Source organism: Hetaerina americana, unplaced genomic scaffold (genome assembly GCF_022747635.1).
Source record: "Hetaerina americana unplaced genomic scaffold, ioHetAmer1.1.p SCAF_9, whole genome shotgun sequence".
Classification (NCBI taxonomy): Eukaryota; Metazoa; Arthropoda; class Insecta; order Odonata; family Calopterygidae; genus Hetaerina; species Hetaerina americana.
The window spans coordinates 46,351,448-46,373,561 of NW_027287538.1; the positions used below are offsets into that span (position 1 = coordinate 46,351,448).

At 41.7% G+C, this 22,114-nt stretch overlaps 1 protein-coding gene across 1 annotated transcript in view; it reads left to right on the forward strand.

Annotated features, from left to right (window-relative positions):
• Nucleotides 1-1,255: 1,255 nt before the first annotated feature.
• LOC139698691 (uncharacterized) overlaps nt 1,256-22,114 on the forward strand; it is a 59,519-nt gene continuing 38,660 nt past the window's right edge. The window contains exons 1-3 of the mRNA XM_071597566.1: nt 1,256-1,414; nt 17,393-17,749; nt 20,788-20,965. Of these exons, the coding sequence (XP_071453667.1) occupies nt 17,434-17,749; nt 20,788-20,965 (494 nt within the window). The 5' untranslated portion in view covers nt 1,256-1,414; nt 17,393-17,433. The remainder of the gene's footprint in view (nt 1,415-17,392; nt 17,750-20,787; nt 20,966-22,114) is intronic.

Genomic DNA, 22,114 nt, shown 5'->3' on the forward strand with positions numbered 1-22,114 from the left:
TATCACTTGTTGATCACACCTTGTATGAAAGGATTCGGAAGTGCAAGATAATCCCGGACTCTTTTAATTCAAATCTCTACCGTCTTGATGAAGTCCCCAAATATTACATCTACACTTATAATAGAAATACAGCCTTTATCAGATGAGAGCGGGGCGTTATGGCTCCGCAGATCCATTGAACTGCACGAACACCCAACGAATAACTGAAAAAATTAATGGCGAAGAGTGACTTTCAATCAATTCAACTGTATAAGGCTTATATTATGGAAATCGGATGTTGAACCCATTCTATTTCTTCCTCCACTCCAACAATCGTCCTTCTATTTAACGCTATTATTTTTTGTATCATTAGTATTCGACCGCTTAAGGTAGTTTATAGATGAAAACAGCCTATACAAAGGTTAAAAGATACATCTTGCCTCCCATAACATAACTCAACGTGATATCCGACATACAAAAGCCCATTACTAGTACGGTATGTATTTGCATGCGTGTAACTGGTTTTTTCATGAATAATATATTCGTCTCTGTGGAAGTACATTGGCATGAATTTATTAATTTTGCATGTGGTTTTATTCTGTTTCACGTGTGGTGACCTAAAACCCCCCGCCACACCCCCCTGGGACGGCTTGCGGGGTATTGTGTGGATGTAGGACGTCCTACGCACGGTAATACCTTCGTAAAAAAAGAATTATAATTTTAACCTGAAAATTATCGTGGCGAAATCATTCGCACAATAATATTCCATGAATAAAAAGAGACGTTTCAGGCGTGATATGGTGGAATATCATGATTAATTAAAAATAGCAATTTTCCACAAAAATAAAATTTAATGCGACCGGTTTCAATGTTACTACATCATCATCAGGCCTGATGATGATGTAGATCACCTGATGATGATGTAGTAACATTGAAACCGGTCGCATTAAATTTTATTTTTGTGGAAAATTGCTATTTTTAATTAAATATTCCATGAAATGTCCTCAAATTTTGCCCCGTTCTGAGATTTGAAAATGGAACAGTGAGCAGACAACTAATGACGGTCGGACCCAGATGCTCGAGGCAGTGAGGGAGGCGGTGTAGTATGCGATAAGAGGCGGAGGAGTCCTCCCCACCAGTCCCCCGCCCCAAGAGTGTGGGAAGACGTAAGAGGGGGGGGGGTACGGCAGCTGCATCCCAATACCCCCTCATTCCCCCTTCCCTTTCCCAGGGGTGCGGAGCGGCATCAGAGAATGTCAACTGCTCCGCCAGTCACCCTGCACGCCTTCGCGACGTAACCGCTGAAAGCCGAGACAAGCAAGCGTTCATCCCCGACCTCGCCAGTTCCTCCTCGTCGGGAATCTCGGAGACTCAGCCCGGCACCAGTGAGTGAACAGTGCCGCGGACAGCCAGTCCGGATCGTCCACCGTGCTAGGTCAGTACCGTCACACACCTTCCTCGGACTGCTCTCGCTACAGCGAAGATTTCGCCACTGCGCCACTGTGCAATGTCATCAAGACTCAAGTCATTCTTAAGTCCTCAGTCTTATTTACACGACTAGTCGTCCCCTAAAGGGTCCTTCGCGGAACCAACCCCCCTCCCCCCTACCATCTGTTGTTCCACCCAAGGATGCTTCAATTCTAGCCTCGGTGACCAACAGCAGGGAGCCCTGAAGCACCAACAATCCCGCGTGGGCCCACCGCCACAAAGATTGAATTGTATCCAGTTGACGCTTCGCCGGCGTATATTCATCACCATTCTAGTGAACAGGTTAAGACATGGCACTGTTAAAAAAACACAAGCATATAATTCATCAATAATTTATCGCAGTTCACGATTCCAAACGGATATAAATACCTAGGTAAGCTCGGGCAAACTAACTATTGGTAACCCCTCCCCCTTCGCAAAGATTTCCAAAAGGAATCCATATGTCCAAGAACACATTAAAATAAAATGGCGAAAGGCTGGAAAATGATTAATTCCTCAGTTCATCTAGCAGCTCCTGCGCATGCGCGCGTGGATTTTAAAATTTAACCCCGGGAGTGAATAGCACACAACGAAAGGTTTTAGCACAAATCGGCTGTTGGTCACTCGGCGTACAGTGTCGTATTTCCTTGATTTTTCGCGAAATGTCATTTTTTAACGGATATTCTTGAAGATACGATTAAGTCCTGATTATTATTATTACTATTGATTCTGATATATCGATCAAGGTGGGTTTTGAATGGCCACAGGCTACACATCGGTACGACGATAATTCTCTTGCCTCCAGCACAAAACAGGACCTCTCCTCCAACAAAACATTAAGTCCCTCTTCAATTCTGCATACTTCTTTCCTCGCTTCATTCCGTAAAACATGCCTATTACCCATTCCTACCACTTCCTCGCCTAACCAGCAATCTCCCCTCCATATCACAGTCTTCAACGTCCCATTTCCAATCAAAATGTGTCGCATCTTTCTTGCCCCATTAAAGTTTTGCGATGTAAACTCTGTTCAGTTCTCTTCGCCCTTTAGGATAAAAGGCCAACAAACGTGACGAGATAAACATATGTTAAGAGTTATTGATCTCTGAAGAAAAGGGGATCGGGATGGTGCGGTGGCTATCATACTGGCTTCCCTCCCAGAGGGCCCGGGTTTGAATACCGGCGGTGTTGAATATTTTTCAGTGGTATCTCGATCTCTACTTGAGGTGCTTTGTGGAGGGCACTGTCAGTGAGTACGCCGTCCGTCGGATGGGACGTAAAGCTCTGGATCCCTTGGCGTCTTTCGTAAAGAGTAGGCTAATGCCGACGCCGGGTTTCTCTCCACCCTTCATCCTTTCCTGTCCATCCCTTATGGCGCAAATGAACTCAGCTATCGGTCGCCTCCCCTAAATACTACTACTACTCTCTAAAAAAACGCCGGCAACGGATTATTTACGACAAGTAATAGGGAGCTACTCGAATCAATCGCTTGCACAATGAGACTGGTAAAATTTAATTCGCAAGTTAATAATCTCCCAAAACAGGATGACCAATTGGAGTTCATCAGGACATTCTCAAACTATTCTTCGCTATTGTGTATACACAGTACCATCCATTCCATTTCTTCCTCATTCTCAGCTGTTTGAGGAATGCAAGTTGAAAACAAATATTCAATTCTCAGCAAAGACGAAAAAACTCACAGATTTCAATCTCGGTTAAACACGTGCATTGTATTGTATTCATGTCCAAGTTAACCGATGGGGTTTTAAAGACATCACTCGACGGGGTAACATGTACAGGTACTGTGAACATGAACCTGTACTTTACAATACTTGAAATATTTCAAACGCGAGCTAACATTACCTATTTTCTTGATATTTATCCTTCAGCGCTTGAATTACGGAGCACGACGTACTGCAATTGATTGGAACAACTAATCCGCGACTTTGCCGTATTAAATCATCGCGACGGAAGCAGCATTGCCTTCTCTTAATTCCACTCTCGTCCCTGAGACTCGTCTATATTCATTGCGAAGCGTGCAGCGATTGGAAATAGTAGTCTTTTTAATTTCCAATGGGTATCTGGTACGAATGGATTGTTCGAATGCATTGAATAAACATTTCGCGTCGAGGGCGCGCTTAATTGATTTAACACACCAGTGTCCTTGACCAAGATGGTCAGAGCAGTAGAGACATAAAAAAGAAGAAGAATTGTGTAATGCAAAGAATCTTTCAAAAGAAAAGAGGGATTTGATGGCAGGGATGTTATGAGAAGACTCGATAAAATCTTGATGTGGAGCCTGGTTTTGTACGGTACGGAAACAATAGTCGTTGAAGCAAGATGATGGGCATAGATTGGAGGTTTTTAGGAGACTTAGGTATGGCGAAGGGCGGAAAGGTAAAATTCACGTATAGGAAAGCAGACAAAGAAGAACTAGGCATGATGAGAGATAAAGAGAGAGGATTGTCGAGAAATATCCAAAGGAGAAAGGAAAGATGAATGTAGAGCATGTTGATTGGCAGTGGGATATTGAAGACATTGATACAGGGGAGGAAGTTTGGCAAAGTAGGGGAAAGATAAGGATAGAGATATTGGATAGAATGAAACTAGATGCAGATTATTCGAAATTGATGAAAAATTCAATGTTGTGTGTGACTTCAGGGAGTGTCTTGTTAGAAGGAGTTACTAAATGTAGGATTGTGCTGTCTCCAGTCTCATCCATAAACTTTAACACCACAGACCACTAAATTATTCTATAATTTAGCATGCAACTACAGTTTTGTACCGTTAGGACCAGATGAGTGTAAATATATTCGATTACAATAGTGTTCCCAGTTTCATGGAAGGATACGGATTCTCCTTGAATATCATTTTGCCATGGCCTCCATCTTAGACTCTGATATCAACTATAAGTTGACAAATCGGGGACCTTCAGTGTCATGGGCTGCCCGAACTAATCGCGGCCTCCTTCAAGTCTACCATTGGCTACAGGGTTACAGGGAGGCGTGGAGATACATGGAATTCCCAGAGCATTGCATACAATTTCCATAAGTCGCGACGCAAATTTTGCACCTCTTAATAGTGAGACGGTATCTTGGAACACCATGACGAGAGATGATGTTCTCAAAGAACACTTGCACCACTGTCTCTGCATTTTGGTCAGGGATGGCGAAAGTCTCTGGGTAGCGGGAAAAATGGTCCGTCAAATTGTACCATGGAGCATCAGGATGGCGCGGTGGCTAGCGTACTAGCTTCCCACCAAGAGGGCCACGGTTCTAATCCTGGAGACGGCAGATCTTTTTCAGTGGTATCCCAATCCCTATTTGAAATGCTTTGTGGAGAGTACTTTAAGTGAGTACGCCGTCCGTCGGATGGGACGTTAAATATGCTGACTCCTTAGAGCCCTTCGTTAATAGTAGGCCGGGTAGTTAGTCGATGCCGGGTTTCTCTCCATCCTTTCCTCCGTATCCATCCATCCCTAATAGCTCAAATGACTCCAGCTGTCGGTCGCCGCCCCAAAAAACTACTACTTCTACTCCAATTATATCAAGAGATAACTTTTATAAGCGATGCGAAACCTCAAGCTACTGGCTGATGTGGCAACAGCGAATTCTTTGAACTTTCGGTTCCTCCAGGACAAGCACATTTTTTTTACACATAGCCAAGTATCCACATAGCATCCCTTCCAGTGCTAAGTGTCTTTGAACGATTTCTAAAGTTTTGCCTAACCCAAAGGGACCTGCCAACGGAGCTATCATGGACCAACGCTGTTGGATGTATATACATCTACAGAATACCCCACAAGCTGCCGCAAGGGTGTGTGGCGGGGGGTGTTAGGTCACCACCCGTATTCCTTCATTAATTACGAAGTATATAAACTGAGGAGCTGGCGTTTTGATTAGGAACGCATTGAATAGACTCTTCTCGTCATAAAAAATAAATGAAATCATGTTTCAGTGGCACATTATGAAGTGGTTTCATCGCAGGGCAATCTTTCTGTCCTTTATCTAATGCCTTGCTCTTGCATCCGCTAGCATAAACGATACCCCAGCGTCTGCTGCGCAGGAGTTGACAAATCAACATGCGGGAGTGCCTTCCCGGACGATGCTCTGCGTCGAAGGATTATTCAACTCCATTATCCACCGGGAAAGCTCTGATTTCGGCTCTTTTAGAGTGATGAACCATTGGAGGGGTTTGTGGTCGGTACGCAATTGAAAATGACGCCTTAAAAAATAGATTCGGAATTTCATTATCATTTCAATCACCGTTAAGCATAGAAGTTGTTTCCCCGAAGAAGTTTTTTCTAAGCTTTATGTGGTTGTTTGCTCGCAAATACCATCGAATTTTGTATTTCTTACCATTCTTAACAAAGTACTCGAGCGTATGCATGCGAAGACACAATCCGTGATTCAAATAAATCGCCTATTGAAGTCCGGGATGCGTGAAATCACATGGGACGAGAGGAATCTCCTTAGTATGAGGTTTGATAAAACATTAACGGGAAATCTGTAATTTATTATATTGCATAGTGCACCATGAGTTCATGCCACAAAGTCAAACGATCGATAAAGAGTAATACAATCAAGTTCAACGCCGTTTGCATGACGTAATACGGCCAAAACGCCCATATTTGCGGCGAAAAAATCCATGGCTTTTGAACCACCGCGATTGATGCCCTGCTGACGATGCTGACTGCTTGTTCGTAAATGTTTTGCCAAAACAGCACTTTAATGATTTCCCTGCCTTCATATTTGCCAGGCATGGTCCCGTGTGACTTTTTTCTGTTCCCAAAAATAAAGAGAACCTAGAAGGACCTTCGTTTTACATTATAGACGAGATTAAAAACGCATCGCCGAGAGAGAGCAAAAAGCTATGTCGCAGATCGAGTTCCAGAAATGTTTCGAGGATTCAAAAAAACGCCGGCATAAGTGTATAATTTCTAATGGGGACTATTTCGAAGGCGATTAAATAGATAATCATCATTGGCTTTTCAATCCTAGGGTTGGTTTACTGCAGTTCTCCATTCTACTCTATTTAATGTCAATTCCTTCAATCCCTGATACCTTCTCTGTTTTACGTCCTTTTTAATTTGTCCTACGTAAATATCTCTTGGTCTTCCTCGTGGAATCTTCTCTTCTATTCTTATTACATTGATATTGAGGAATAAATAAAATCTTTTCCAAATAACTCGAATTTCGATTATTTATTGAACGCACCTCGTTTATTAAATGTTTTAGCATCTCAAGCGTATTTCATGTTTTAACCGAATAGTTAAAGTAAGTGGGCTTGAAATTTTCACAAAAAAATGAGTTTAGCAGGAATGAATTTTCGGTAATAACCGACCAGACCATGAAAAGACTTCTCTATCGCTTCGCTTCCACCTCTTTCCTTGTGTGCCGTACCGGCCGTTAGCTGAAAATCTGTGTCCGAAATGAGACGCGTTTACGAAAGAGTTTGGTTTTCTTTGAAATTAGTATCAAGTTCACTCTTTGCGAAACCTCTCAAAAATTTTCCTCGGCCTTATGTCCTTGGAATCTTATAAAATTGTCCAAAGGAAAAGCAAAACCATTATTCGCGATTCCGGCAAAGATGGTTGACGTAAGTCTCATAAAAGTTCGCTAAACCAAATCTCATTGTGTTGGATTATAAGTCATCATCGGAGGTGATAAGTTCTGTGTATTCCTTGATTAAGGCATCCATTTTCACTTGCCAGCATCAACTACCAAGATCCATTCTGGAAAGTAATGCCTCGCCCCCTTACTGGTAAGACATCTCGTCCATGTTGGGCGCATGAAAAGCTTCTTTCTTTGTTACTGTATTCAAGCCGCGATAACCTATACACAGGCGATATTTGACTTGACCTATACGAGTTATTTTCTTTTTTACCAAAATAATGGTCACTGACCATGGGAAAGCGGATGGGGGAGATAACGTCTTGATCGAGCGCGTCTTCACTCGCCTCACTCAAATTAGTCCGTTGGGAATTCGGAACGCGGTATGGCTGTTTCATAATGGGTTCCGCATCGCTCACGTCAATGCTGTGTTTCACGAGATGGGTGACACCCAGCCTCACAGTACCGGGCATAAAGATACCCACATATTCACGTACAGGGCGGAGCAGAATGAACTCCCAATTTAAAAAAAAATCACTGAAGAGCGCACAGATAAATTAGCGCAATGGGAGTAGTGGCGTTAGCTTGGGGGAACAGCGCCATTTTTAGTAATTACTCTGCAGAGTTCTGGTGAGCATTGAGGCTTTGTCTTAGAAACGTTCTTTAAAAACAATGATAGTGTGGTGGCGACCCAGAGGGCTTTTCGTAGGCGGTTTGGTTTGACTCGTCATGACAGGGTGCCTGATGCTAAAACTATTAGGAAATGAATTACTAGTGTACAAGTGACAGGATCTGAACTTCCTGGAAAACCCATCTAAAAGTGTACGGACACCTGAAAACATCGTTGCAATGAGAGCGTCCAACATGATGGTGCCACGACTCGTATCGCCCGTCGTTCACGCCAAATCCAGCAAGAACAATTTCCCGGCCGCCTGATCTCCTTACGAGGGGATGTTCCATGGCCCCCACGCTCCCCGGATTTGAGCCTATGTGATTTTTTCCTTTGGGGATATCTAAAAGATGAGGTTTACAAAGTTCAACCAAGGACCTTGGAAGCCCTTAAGGAGGTAGATGTCATCGCTGGAATAACGCCAGATATGCTGAGGAGAGTTTTCCAAAACATTTTTTAATAATTGAACCTGTTCATCGCTCTCCAAGGTGGTCGCCAGGATGAAATAATTTTCAAAACCTAATGAAAATAAAATACAATTGGATTTATTTTTCAGAAATAAAAAAACTTTTTTAATTATCTAGGTTGGTTTTTTTACAATTCACTCGTAAAATCATGGGGTCCATTCTGCTTCACCCTGTATAAATCTCTATAATAGGATCAATACCTTCGGTGGAGAAGCACAATATAAAAGAATGATTTTTAAATCAAATCTTCGACCGAAATTGCTTCTGACCAAAAATCTCGTCATTTGTCTTTATTTCAATGATGACAGGTCCAAGGGTGTTTTCATTAAATTTCTCCATCTCTAAGATAACCTATTGTTCAATAAGTCCCGGGCATCGTTCAATAAATCCTGGGACTAACTAAGAAAACAAAATTAGTTTCGCACAATTCTTTTTTCTCCATCAACACAATCACCCTCAAGAGATATGCAATCATTCCAACGCTTTCTTACTTTTCGATACCATGCTTGTATAACCATTTGTCCTTGTCCTCAAAATAAGCTTCAGTTGTAGCGATGTCTTCCTCATTCGAGCCAAATATTTTTCCCTGGAACATCTTTTTGAGATCAGCAAACAGTAATAAGTCGCTGGGGGCTAGATCTGGAGAGTATGGTGGGTGGGGAAGCAGATTGAAGCCTAACTCGTTCAATTTGGCCATTGATTTCATTGACTTGTGGCACGGTGCACGTTGCGGTCGTTTTTTTTGCGATTTCTTCCTTCCAAAGCACCAATAAGTCAAAATATTTTCCCTTTTCAACGTAATCGTTGAAAATTATAGCTTACGCATCCCAAAATATATTCTGTTCAATAAGTCCCGGGACTTAATGCCTCGCATAAACATTTTTTCATTACTTATTCGTATTGCACATTATTATGAGGAGGGTGTGATCATACACTGACGAGGATACAACATACTGGGCCAGATGGGGAGATCATAGTCATTTCAAATTACTTTTACGGCTTTAACGAAGTCACTTTTTACTTTTGACATTACGATGGAGGACTGGGGTACAATTATTGATTCTGCTTTAACACCATTTCATGAGTCGCGCCGAACATCGAACTGCTTCTTCTAATACTTTGGCGAGTATCGTTTGTTCGCAATTTGCTAGCCCAATTTTTAATGGGATATCTTAAATGTGCTCTTAGTGTTGTCAGTTGAGTAGTTACTGACAGGATTAAAATTGCAATGTGCATAACGGATGTCACATGAATGACGTCCGGTCACTTCCTTCTAAGAGCCGTTTCGGTGGATCAAGGGGTGTCATGTGTTCGTGTAGCTTTTGGATTAGATGTAATAGGAATGGTGACCTAAAACAACCCCTCAACCCCTACCACACGTCTTTGCGAAACCTTGAGGAGCAGTCATTAGATGTAGATACGCTAGCATCGTCAATAGATCTGTTCCACAGAGTGACTGAGGCAAAATATCACCCGACTCTTTTACCCCAAACATCAAATCGGTTGTACGAGGTTGTACTCGTAATTTCTAGGATATTAGCAGTCAAATTTTCTGCAACGAAGCTCGCCTATCCATCTGGCGGTAATCATTCATTATTTACTTCAAACCTGATTACGCCTTTGGATAATTTATTGTTTTCTCTTCGTGCCCATATTCCTCATTGTATGATATCAGGTCGTGAATTAATATTTCTCTCCTGATTCACTCCATACTTTCATCAATTAGTTGGGTCAACGTTTACTCCCTTCTTTCAGTCATCGTTAGAACATTTTCCCCCTATTATTGCACCTACTTTTACACCCTAGCGTTATAGCAGGAGCTGCTGCTCCCAGACCTTTATTATCCATACTATTGTCAATTGACGGGGGACATCTACATAATACCCCGCAAGCCTTCGTAAGAGCATGTGGCTGGGGGGTGTTAGGTCATCACCCGTGAACTAGAATAAAACCAAATGCAAAACCAAATCATGCCACCTCTACACAAACACTAGTCTGTTTATGCACTCGATTACACCTAACTACACGAAAAAATTAATAACATAGAACAAAATTCAGCAACAGGATACGAACATTCAAATCATGCAGCAAAACTACCAAAATGATGAGTCCATTAAATAAAAAGATAAGCAAGCAAGATATCGACAAATATATACACTATCAACTCTAATTATCTCATACGTGATTGCTGTCATATCTTTTATGATCTCTAATGATTCGAGGAAAAAACGACATTTTAAATCTATCCGTGCTAAAATAAATCTCCCTGATTTTACGTTGGTGATCTGATCAACCATGGTAAGTGGGGCCCCTAATATGTCTTTAACATCCTCAGATATGTAACCTACCTCAAATTTAACCTGTAAACCTGTAACACCCTGTAACCGCAGTAAATTTAGCCTATATTTAAGCCTACGGTCAACTAGTGCCTCCCATCCTAATTCCTCCAATAGTGTCGTGACGCTATTAATAATAGCTTTTCACATACCTAGCTGCTCTACGTTGCACTTGATCTAGTTCCACAATTAAGCCTACCTCATGAGGATCCCATACACTTGCAGTATGCTCAAGGTGGGTGCCTAACTAATGTGACATTTCCACATGAAATATGGTGCCAACTGAATTCGTCCACAGAATTTTATTCTACATTTACATATACATAATACCTCGCAAGCCGCCGCAAGGGTGTTTGGCGGGGGGTGTTAGGTCACCACCCGTAAAAAGGAACAAAACCACATGCAAAATCAACACATGCATGCAAACCTACACCCACAGTGGCATATAAATACATGCAAAAATCCTTTCATCCTACGAGCATGCAAATACTATCATCTAAAAAATAATTGCACCTTAAGATGCAGTAAGAAATGTATCCAATAACGTGCAAGCAGAATTTGAAAAGTAAGAATTTTATTCAGGTAAAAATGGTTTCAACGTACCAGCGTCATCAATAGGTACTTGGACGAAGTAAGGAACAGTGCGTTTCTTATTTCATGGCCATGGACTTCCACATAGTTGAACCTGAAGCCATCGAAGATATTTCCAACATTTCTTCCCGAGGAAGATTTTGACTACTCCAACCTGGTGATCCGTCATTAGCGAATTTGAGGCTAGTTCCGGGTCCTTAATTAATTTTCATTTCTCGTTCCTCAAACGGTATGCTAGTTACGTAGCGAATCATAAAGTCAGGACCTATATTGCCGCCATTACTCGCGTTATTAATGTCCGCTATTTAGATATCATGCCTGGAATTTACTATCTACTTCAAAGCGTATACAGCTGTGCCTCACGATCGACAAGGGATGACCAGACGCCCTTCGTACCCGAGATGAATGATCGAGAAATCATTTATTGACTCCGTGGGAATTCTTTTGCTGAGCACAGTAGTGACGGCCTCGCCAGTATCTACCAAAAATTTATAAGTTTTTCTGAATAATTTTACTGAACCCGTCTCTGGTGCAACGGAAAACATCGACTACGAGCGAGCGGTCGGTGGTCGATATCTTTCCTTCGTCGGACCCCGTATGGGAAGATCTTACGTGTATGACAAAAATCGTAAAGTATTATGGGACATTTCCTTGGATCTCGCACGGAGGGGAGGTCTTCCAGATACCCGATACGTAATCTCCTCCAAATTATCTATTTAAGGAAGGATGCGACTGAGTCACGAAGGGTAATAGTCCTCTCCCTCTTGTCATCTCCCACGAGGAGTGACGTGGCCCTATGCTCAAGGGTCACTCCCTAATCAAACCCTCGTCCCCGTCCAGAACCATATTTAAGGTCCCCTGGAAATGGGGTGGATTAGGACAGGTCATCGCAGGGTGATCGCACGTCAAGTTCGTAGGTTCTGGCCTGGTAGAGATACGCTCACCGTTCCACTCCAAGACTCCATCCTTCGCGGTCCTCCCGGATTATTGTTAAGCCAGACACCCTAATGTAAGTCCTCTCTTACAACAAATGCTAATTTCTTCACTATTTTCGGTGTAATTATTCAGATACTCGCGCTCTCGTCTAAACCCTATGATAAAATAACAAAATAGTTCTATACTCCAGAAAATCCGATCAACGCCATTGATATTCAAACACTTCCCTTAACACATACACATTCCACGAATATCAGAAGCGTCATAATTAAAACAAAAATACCTGATATTTCACATGTTACTGTTTAATCTCATCTTATGGCATGTAACAGGTAGCTGTGTCACGACACTATTGGAAGAATTAGGATGGAAGCCACTAGTTGACCGTAGGTTTTAAACAGGTTAAATTTACTGCGTAAATTTGAGGATGTTTAATGATCTGAGGATTTTACGGACATTTTACAGGCCCCCACTTACTATGGTAGATCCGATCACCAACGTAAAATCAGGGAGATTTATTGCAGAAAGGATAGAGTTAAATTGTCGTTTTTTCCTCTAACCTTTGGAGATGATAATAGATATGACACCAATCGCGTAGAAGTTAATTAGAATTGGTAGTGTATAATTTTTTCGATATTTTGCATGTTTTTTCCTGAATTTCATTCTTTTTATTTAATAGACTCATCTTTTTAACAGTTTGCAGCATGATTTGAACGTACGAATTCTGTTATTAAATATTGTTACTTGTAAGTATTTTCTTTCATGCAATTAAGGTTTGTCGAGTGCATGAACAAACTAATATTTGTGTAGAGGTAACATGATTTGGTTTTGCATGTGGTTTTATTCTAGGTTACGGGTGGTAACCTAACACCCCCTGCCACATGCCCTTGTGGCGGTTTGCGGGGTATTGTGTAGATATAGCCGCTCAATACGCACTCGCTTACTTCTTATTCTTTACACAAACTCCGTTTACTATTCATAAGTTACATTCACCTTGAAAAAAATCTGGTTTAGTACTTTTCTTGCAACTTTGGCCCTAATTTTACATTGGAGAATGCACAACAACCCTTTCCATCCAGATGAACAACCAATCACAACAACGGTTATGTTTCCTGATAACCCCACCACCATATGGCATCCACCGTTTGATGGGTACCTCTTCGTGGCGGTAGCGAAATCTTCATCACCTACCGCAGGCACCAATCGAGGTGAGAACCAGCGAGATGATACACACCCGGCCTAATAAGCAACGCTAGTGGTCACCTCTCACACACCACATTCTACTTTTTTCCCTCACCCTCCCTTGTCCCACAATCTAACTTTTGTGATAATAACCACTTATTTACCATCCTACCCTTTACCTTCCAACACCTAGGGTCGTATTTATACTAGACGCTAAGTATTTTCTCGTCGTAAGAAAAACTTTTCACAAATCAAAAATTTACCACCAGTGAAAACATTAATATAATTTAACGTAAGTCATATGCGTTGCGTCTATTCGTCCAATTAACTGCAACGAGGTATGTATTCCCTGGCTCCCTAGTTCCAATATGTTTTATAAGCATGCTGGCGTGTTTTATCAGTAGGTAAATATCTAACTGACATTATCATTACACGATTGTTTTGGATAAGCTAAGTTAGATATTAAAATAGAAATTCATTAACCTTACCCGGTGGAACAGTTTACGTATCACGGAAGTGTTTTCGACCAAAATGGCCAACTAGTACGGATGAGAAGAAGATTTGCATTGCGCGAGGGAACTTTCACAAGGAAGGGACACTTGATGACAGAAATATTGAGCAAGGATTTTAAGAAAGGCATCGAAGTATGGTTTTATACGTATACGTTGCACATGTTCATTGAAGCATTATTATAAAGCGTAGATTGGAGGCTTGTGAAATATGGACGTGGGGAAGGTGAAGCGGACAGAAAGGAAAACGAGCGAGGAAGTGCTGGATGTGGTGGGGTAGGAGGAAGATTGTTGGGAGAAATCCAAAGGGGCAGAAAAGACGAATGCAGACCATTTTGATTGGCAATAGGATTTTGAAGAATGATGGATGGGAGAACGTTAGGCAAGCGAGAATAGTACGCATAGACATATTAGGTAGAATGAAGGGAGAAAGGAACTATCATAATTTGAAGAGGGTATTATTGTAGTGTTGTAGCTGCGTTGCAAAAGTAAAGACATGTTAATGTATCGCTGTACCGTTGCATAAAATCTGCCAATCTAAAGCCTACATTAACTGGTTAGAGTACCAACAATAATAAAATGGTACAAATAAGGGGAGGGAGTCAAAAAAAACTAAAAATATTCTTTCATAATTAAAGGACGATCCGAAGTTCTCAATGATTTGGAATGTTGGATAGAGGAAGAAAGTCGGCGAGGAATTAATGCGACAAAAAACTTGCAAACCACGCTGAAGCAGTAGGGCGCACCCAGGATTTAAAAGGCGGGAGGCCAACCCACAATTAGAAACAAAGGGAGGGCGTGAGATATTGACTACACTCCCAGAGCAAAAAATATATCTATGTAACAGAAATTCACGAACAATAGTGCTATAAATACAACTATAAAACGTTTAATGGTTTTAACTTATACCTCAGCCATTTAATATAATCTATGAGAACCAATATTTTCCATTTTGACGAACCAAGTTTGTAAACAGGAAGGTGAACATGCTTTCAGTTGAGTTAACTGTGTGAGTATAACATAGATATGTACACTCTCGAGTTGGTGGTCTTGCATTGCTTCTAAGGTTTTTTTAAATATAAAATGAACGTACCTACGGTCATGAAGCAATGAAAAATCAAATAGCCGAGACCGTAAACTTGATTGGCACTAGGTTTGTAAAGGTCGGGAGGTAAAAACCAAGTTACAAGTTAGGGGAAAGATAGGGAACACACACTAGGTTACTTAGGTGTGTTTGGGAAACATGCGACCCAAGTATGCCTCAATCACACACAAAAAAGCAAAGTTAATGAGAAATAAACAAAAAAACCACTCGATCACTAGGGTGTGTTAAGTAACAGCAGTCACTCTCGTGAATCGCATTCACACACACACTCAGGGTTTGCAAGGATATCTCCTATGCCAGGCACCCGTTGTACTCCCACAGAAATGTAAAAAAATGAAAAAAATAAAAAGAAAAGGTTCAAATTCTCATCCGCAACCACTCGGGTGTGTTAGACCTTTGTGAACCGCACTCACGCACTCGTTCAGGGTTTACAAGGATTCCTCCTATGCCAGTGACCCGTCAATCACACAAATAAATGCAATTATATTAAACGAATGTACGCACGTTTCCGCTGATTTACTCGACCACTCCGGTGTATTCGCGCACAGGGACCTTTGCGATTCACAAGTATTCACTCGCTTGGGGTTTACAAGGATTTCACCTTAGCCAGGGACCCGCCTATCTTACAAAAACATATAAAACGGATGTATATAAGTTCTCACTCATTCACTCAATCACTCGGGTGTGTTCAGAAACAGGAACCTTTGCGAATCACACGTACTCGCACTTACGGGGTTTACAAGGATTTCACCTTAGCCAGGGACCCGCCTTTCTTACAAAAACATATAAAACGGATGGATATAAGTTCTCACTCATTCACTCGGGTGTGTTCAGAAACAGGGACCTTTGCGAATCACACGTACTCTCAGTTACGGGGTTTACAAGGATTTCTCCTGTACCAGGGACCCGCCAATCATACAAATACAAACAAAAACACGGAATTTAGTTGCGGGGGTAGGTAAGTGCCCAGAGAAAACCTGACACCAGGTGTTTCGCCTGCCAAGCAGGCCTCTTCAAAGAAGGGGGCTTTTAACTCATGGCGCGAAGGTTAAATAACAGATTTAAACTCTTGCTTAAATTGTCGGCAGATATATTTAGCGATGATGTATAAAATGTATTATTAGCCCCGACGTCGCGCGTCGTATTTAGATAAGGGAGATTATGAAAATAAGATAAGAGAGAGATCGAACGTAGAATAGATAGATTGAAGATGCCATTTATCCCACGAACGGCAAAGGATCAGAATACTTGTAAGCAGCCACCCTTATGGGGGAAAAAGCATTCTTATATTATCCAAGTAGCCTAATACGTTTTCATTATTTCATCTAACCCTAATTTTACTGTCCTTCTAGTTGCAAGTGGCTCGTCTCGCATTGCGTAGAGAAGTGCACTGTAGTTTATGCAGTCGTAGTTAATATTACCTCCATTATTTGAAGTATTTTACATGTTTAATGGTCACTACAAAATGGAGAATCGCCCTCTACGGATATGAGAGATGGAAAAGTGAACCAGCGAAGTGTAGATGACATGGCGCTAGGGAGGGAACGCTCAAGATTAAATGGACTGATAAAGTGAAAAACGAGTGTCCACCAAAGGAACGAAGAGGAAAGGATTATTGGAGAGCTCTACTAAAAAAAGAACTAGGTGGCAATGCTCGCCTCGAGGCAAAATGGATTATTAGTTATGAACGTAACAGAATAGTAAATTGAAGGGAAGATCCCGCGAGGAAGACCAAGAGACAAGTGCATAGGGTATTGAGGAGGACGTAAAAGAGAAAAAGCTATCATGGGGCAAGAGGGAACTGCATTTTCACCTCACTCAATCTGTATAGTTTATCGATTATTAGATTTTCCTAGAACCCGTAGGTGGCATAAGAGAAATAAGTGGCCCTGCTACCCTGGTATGTGAATTTCACACGCTTTTGGGCTCAGTGAGCTCGTTTTTGGACCACGGTAGGGTCATATGCGGATCAAAATTAGTCTGGTGTGTATTTACCCCCTACCACTTTCACTGGCGGTGACTTGAAGGGTACTAAAATGTCAAACATACAGGTATGTATACATATATGCTAGATATTTTAGTTCCCTGCAAGCCACTGCCAGGGCACGTATTTACATAAGTAGAAGCACTAACGAGAGGAATAAGTATAACGCTTGGACGGCATAACAGAACACAAAATGTTTCCTTGACCGGGAGTTGAGCCGCGGATCTTTCAACTTGCTGGGTCGATGCTCTAACCGCTTGAGCTAGTGAGAAAACGATATACATATATCAATCGCATCACCACGCACGTCTTTTCAGGGATTTTAAGTGCATTTTTACCCATTTTCTCTTGCCCCTTACACTCTCTCTCCCGTTGCTTTTCCAGATACACCTGGTGCTTTCACCCACTACCACACATCTACAGGTATTTATTAGCTGAAAGGCGGGATATTCTTGTAAATGTAAATTAGTTTCGAAGTCAATCTCATTTTCAAATTTCGCTGTATGAAAAATGTAATTATTGTTTTATCACTAATGCACGTTTGAACACCCCATTAGGTGTTGAAGACTAGGATCTAGCTATCGTCACTCTGACGGTAATGGCGCCGAAGTCTATTCACTCGTTGTGGCTGGTATCTGTCCTCCTCCTGTGTCTCCACCTCTGCGGCTGTAGTGGAAACTCCGGCAAGGAGAGGATCTGGCTCGAAGAGTCTACCTTCCGCCGCATGGGAACCCCTGTGCCCCGCCAACCTCTCGACGAAAAGTCCCTGCAGTTTCCGGCGAAACATCGCTCGCCACCCTCTCCACATGCACCGGCGGCGAAGGGCGGCGATCTACTGCATTGGAACCCTCGCCTCCGACCTGATGATGAGATTCCGGCAGGAGGGAGGAGTCCTCGGCAAACTAAGCACAACGGTAGGCCCCGCCATTTTGTCCATAATTATCCTTCAATACGTACATTTAACGATAAGTTGCCCATCATCAGGATATATGTACTCACTTATTGACAGAGGAGCAGAGGAGTGAGCAAACTTTGATATGTATATATATATATATATATATATATATATATATATATATATATATATATATATATTGGACGGCACAATTGAAGACAAATAAAATAGTAACACTTAAAAGGACACTCGTATTGTTGATTGTTTAAGCTGTCGGCCTTCTCCGTAGTCTTCTTCAAGTAAGACTAACCTCTTCAGGAGTCTTACCTGAAGAAGGCCTTGGAGGAGGCTGAAAGCTTAAATAAGCAACAATGTGAGTGTTCTTTTAAATGTTACTATTTTATTTGTGTTCTATTGTGCCGTCCAAATATTATACTGCTCGTGTGAGTGTTTCTATATATATAAATTTCTTCGAAATGGAACGCTCTTCGGCGACGCACAAATATATAAAACACAGATGTAGATTTTTAAAACATAGAAAAACAAAGAAAGGACACTCACATATGTAGTTTTGACGTTTCGACGGCTCGACCGTCATCATCAGACATCATCGTCACATTTGATGTTCCGACCTAATTGAAATTAGTCCTATTCCTTCCCCTGTAATTCTAACAGTTTTCTTCTTAATTCTTGGAGAATATTCGTGCTGCCACGCTGGTACTACAGACGAAATCGATGCTCCTGTCACTGAGATGCTCGAAGGAATCGAAGAAGTATATGAAATTATGGGGAAAGGAAGGCATTTTCGTTCTATAATGTGAAAAAAGAATCTTTAGGCTGCAAGTAGACGGAGCTAGTCGTAACTATCCAACATCCAGACCTCGAAGTGATCATTGTTTTTTGTAACCAAATATTCTCAGTACATAAAAGGAAAAAAATGAAATCACCAAATACCAATAAAAAAACACGGGTAACTCCCAGCGTTCCTGTACGTTTTTGTGTCTCTTATTGTTTTGCCGAGAAAATTAACTGGAAAAAATGAGTGCAAAACGAATGGGCGAATCAAATAAAAAAGCCAACTGAAGTACCTGAGATCGCATTCATCCGTGAACAGACGGCAACGGCTGACAATAGTGTTGACATAATACTTCTGAGAGGGAGAGAGAACTTCCCAGCCCAGAAGGGGGTGTGAACAATTACCGCGCAGTTTTTTCTACGCACTGTTGATTTCGGTTTTCGCGACGACCTCCCCGATGGCCAGCCTCTTTCTTTCTCGGTAAATTATTTGCAACTATAAACTCATCTTTTCCGATTCTAGTGTTCCACGGTTGGAAACGCTGTTTATGAAAGTATAAGTATTTAGACCATGTTTGGAATGCAAAAAATCATAACTTCTGCTCAACAAGAAAAAATTAAATTTCCGAACGATAGACGAAAGCGTTTTAAACTCCATTAAGACCGTCATCAAAATCTCCATCCACATAAACGCAAAATGTCTCATTCATGGTTCGTTTTGATGATGTTGATTTAGTTTTCTTGTTCTTGTTGATCACAGTTTCTACGGTTTCTCTCGTGAAAATATTTTATTTTGATTCTAGATGTTCAATACATTTAGGAGATCAGGATTGTGAGGTGGCTAATGAACTGGATAACCGCCCCGAGGCCCAGGATTCAAATGTTTGAGATGGCAGGATTTTTCAGTGGTATACCGAGGTCTTTTTGTGGTGCTATGTGGAGGGATCACTTAAAGTATTGTCCGCTGTCCGTCGCATGGTACGTTAACTTGTTGTGACCCCTAGGCGCATATTGTTAACAGAGTAGGCTGATGCCTACACAGGGTTTCCTTCCATCCTTCCTCCATTCCCTGAAAATCCTGCCCATACCGAATTACCCACCTATTGCGTAATGGCGCAAATGACCTCACCTGTCGGTCGCCTCTGATATAACTTTTATTTTACCATCGATTTGTTTCCAAGACGTCATCGAAGCAGAAATGGCGATCTTTAATAATTTTCTGCTTGGTTTGGAACCAAAGCCTACCATCTCTCATTAAATTTATCACATTCCATTAGCGGAGTTGCACTTCGCGGAGTTATTAGGATTATAATGTCTGCAAATGCCGAGGTCCAACTTGGTATTTGCAGCATGTAAGTGTCTATTATTTATTATTACTGGTACTCTACAGTTCAAGGTAGGTTTACAATGAACAGAGACTCAAATCACCTACTTTTCTTAGGTTTAGACCCCCTGAAAATCCAAATTACAGTAAGTTCCCTTCATTTTCACACCCTTCCTTCCTGCCTTCACTTCGTCCAACGTGACTATCCATTTCATAATCCTTCCTTGCTTGCCTAACATTCTTCTCTCTGCCACTGTCTTCAACATCCCAGCCAAAATAATTCACGCGACAGTTTCTGCAATAATTCTTAAGAAGGAAGTATTTTCTCTTAAATATTGTAAAATTGGTGACTGACCTGCACTGGTCACAACAATATGGGTGATGACAAAGACACGTGGGAATGATATCCCAGAATGATAATAACATTACATTACTAAAAGGCGAAGGTCTGCTGATATTTGCCTAGTTCCTGCATAGGAAAATACATGAAAAGCAAGTGATCTTGGTAATCGAAGGACAGATCCACTAATAAGGTTTCTACTGTTATTGAGTATTGCTCGTATTTGGTGATTAAGTGAACATTATTTCATCACATCAAATTTAGTACGAATAAAACTCACCCCAGTCACCACCTACTTGTCAGCACGTCTATGCTTCTGTGTTTTGTATTAACCGACCTTTTTAATAGGATTCCTTATTCTTTTATAAGTGTATTCAGTTAAGTGGTTCATACAGTATAACAGCTGTAACGTGTGTAACTGATTGATACATGTAACTGGTGCATGAATGATATCTGGTCAACTCTTTCCACGTCCTCATTAAGTGGATGATAGGATCTTTTATCATTTAAGTTCGCTTTGCTGTATATTAAGTTAAGCTAATTGTATTTATGGCCAAGTTTTTTTAACTCTTAATATGTTTGCTTTTTTTCTCGTCAGACGATTTTGGCGTGTTCCCGAAAGCTGGCACCGTCTGCATTGGCGAGGACATCATCATCGTCTACCGGATGCAGCCTGAGGATGGACCCGTGGTCAACTGCACCCTTCTCACCATTAACGGATCCTCCGTGCAGCTCTACCCTCCGCCACCTGGCCAGAAGCAGCAGCAGTCCGAAGAGTAAGCGATTCCATTTGATGACCACTCCTCTCCACTTGTGGCATGCTGTCTCCGCTTTTCAGTTTTACTATCGAGTCTAGCCTCAGATAAACACCGAATATCATCAAACCTTGTAGGTAGAAGACTTGAATTCCAGGCGCTGACTGATAAGCTAACTATAGTTTGTTCATCGGTAAGAAGAACCTGCGCGGTGATTTCCGCGCACCCTCCCCTCCTTGGAGGGGAGGTAATCCCGCTCCCTTGCCACGATTTTCCCTATAGTTGTCATTACGTAGTTGGCCGATTGTGCTCTCAATTCTTAATAATATGCCGTCTCTTGCGTTGAAATTAACTAATGCCCTTATTTCGGTCAAATATCGTGGGTTCTATTGGGTTTTGTGTTAAATGGTTTGGGAAGTCGCAATCAGTTCAGTTCACGTAATAACTTACATTAATGTCCATTCGATTTATTTATACCCTGTCCTGCCATCGATGTTCTCTGTACATATATTTTAGCGACGCTTGAGCATACAGGTAGGTGATGCCTCGTGGTCAGAATTTCAATAGTTTGCTGAAAAACATAAAACCGTTACTCTAGAATGGAGAAATGGAACGTATTCACAGTCTCTGTTGCAGATTCCCCCTGGCAACTGTTTGTAATTATTGTCTATTCATCGACAACGGCGTCCCGTTAGCTCGTAGGACAGGGGTACTCAATTAGTTTGAATTTTCGGCTCAAACACAGGTCATCTTCCTGATTGGTCAGAGGGAAAGGAGAACTGCGCCCGAGTTGTTCTGAGTAAGTAGTACATATTATGGGAGACGACAGCTAAGTTATTCACCATTGGTCACTATGGGAAGAGACAGGTGATTTGGGGCAGTATAGGGTATTGAGGGAATGGTGGAACAAGGGTAGAAAACTCGGTGTCGGCATTAGCCTAGTCAATGAAAAAGGGCGAAGTGGGGGCCAAATAATTTAACGTACCATCCAAACGACGTTGTACTGCGTTTGGTCTTCACTGAAACCAAAGCAAGGATCGGGATACCCCTGAATGAACATTGCGGAACCATGCAAGAGAAAGACAATGTAGAGGAGACGAAAGTTCTTCCAGACGAGTCCATACCCGGCCTACAAAATGGACAGTGCCCCCTATTGCGGGATACGACCAA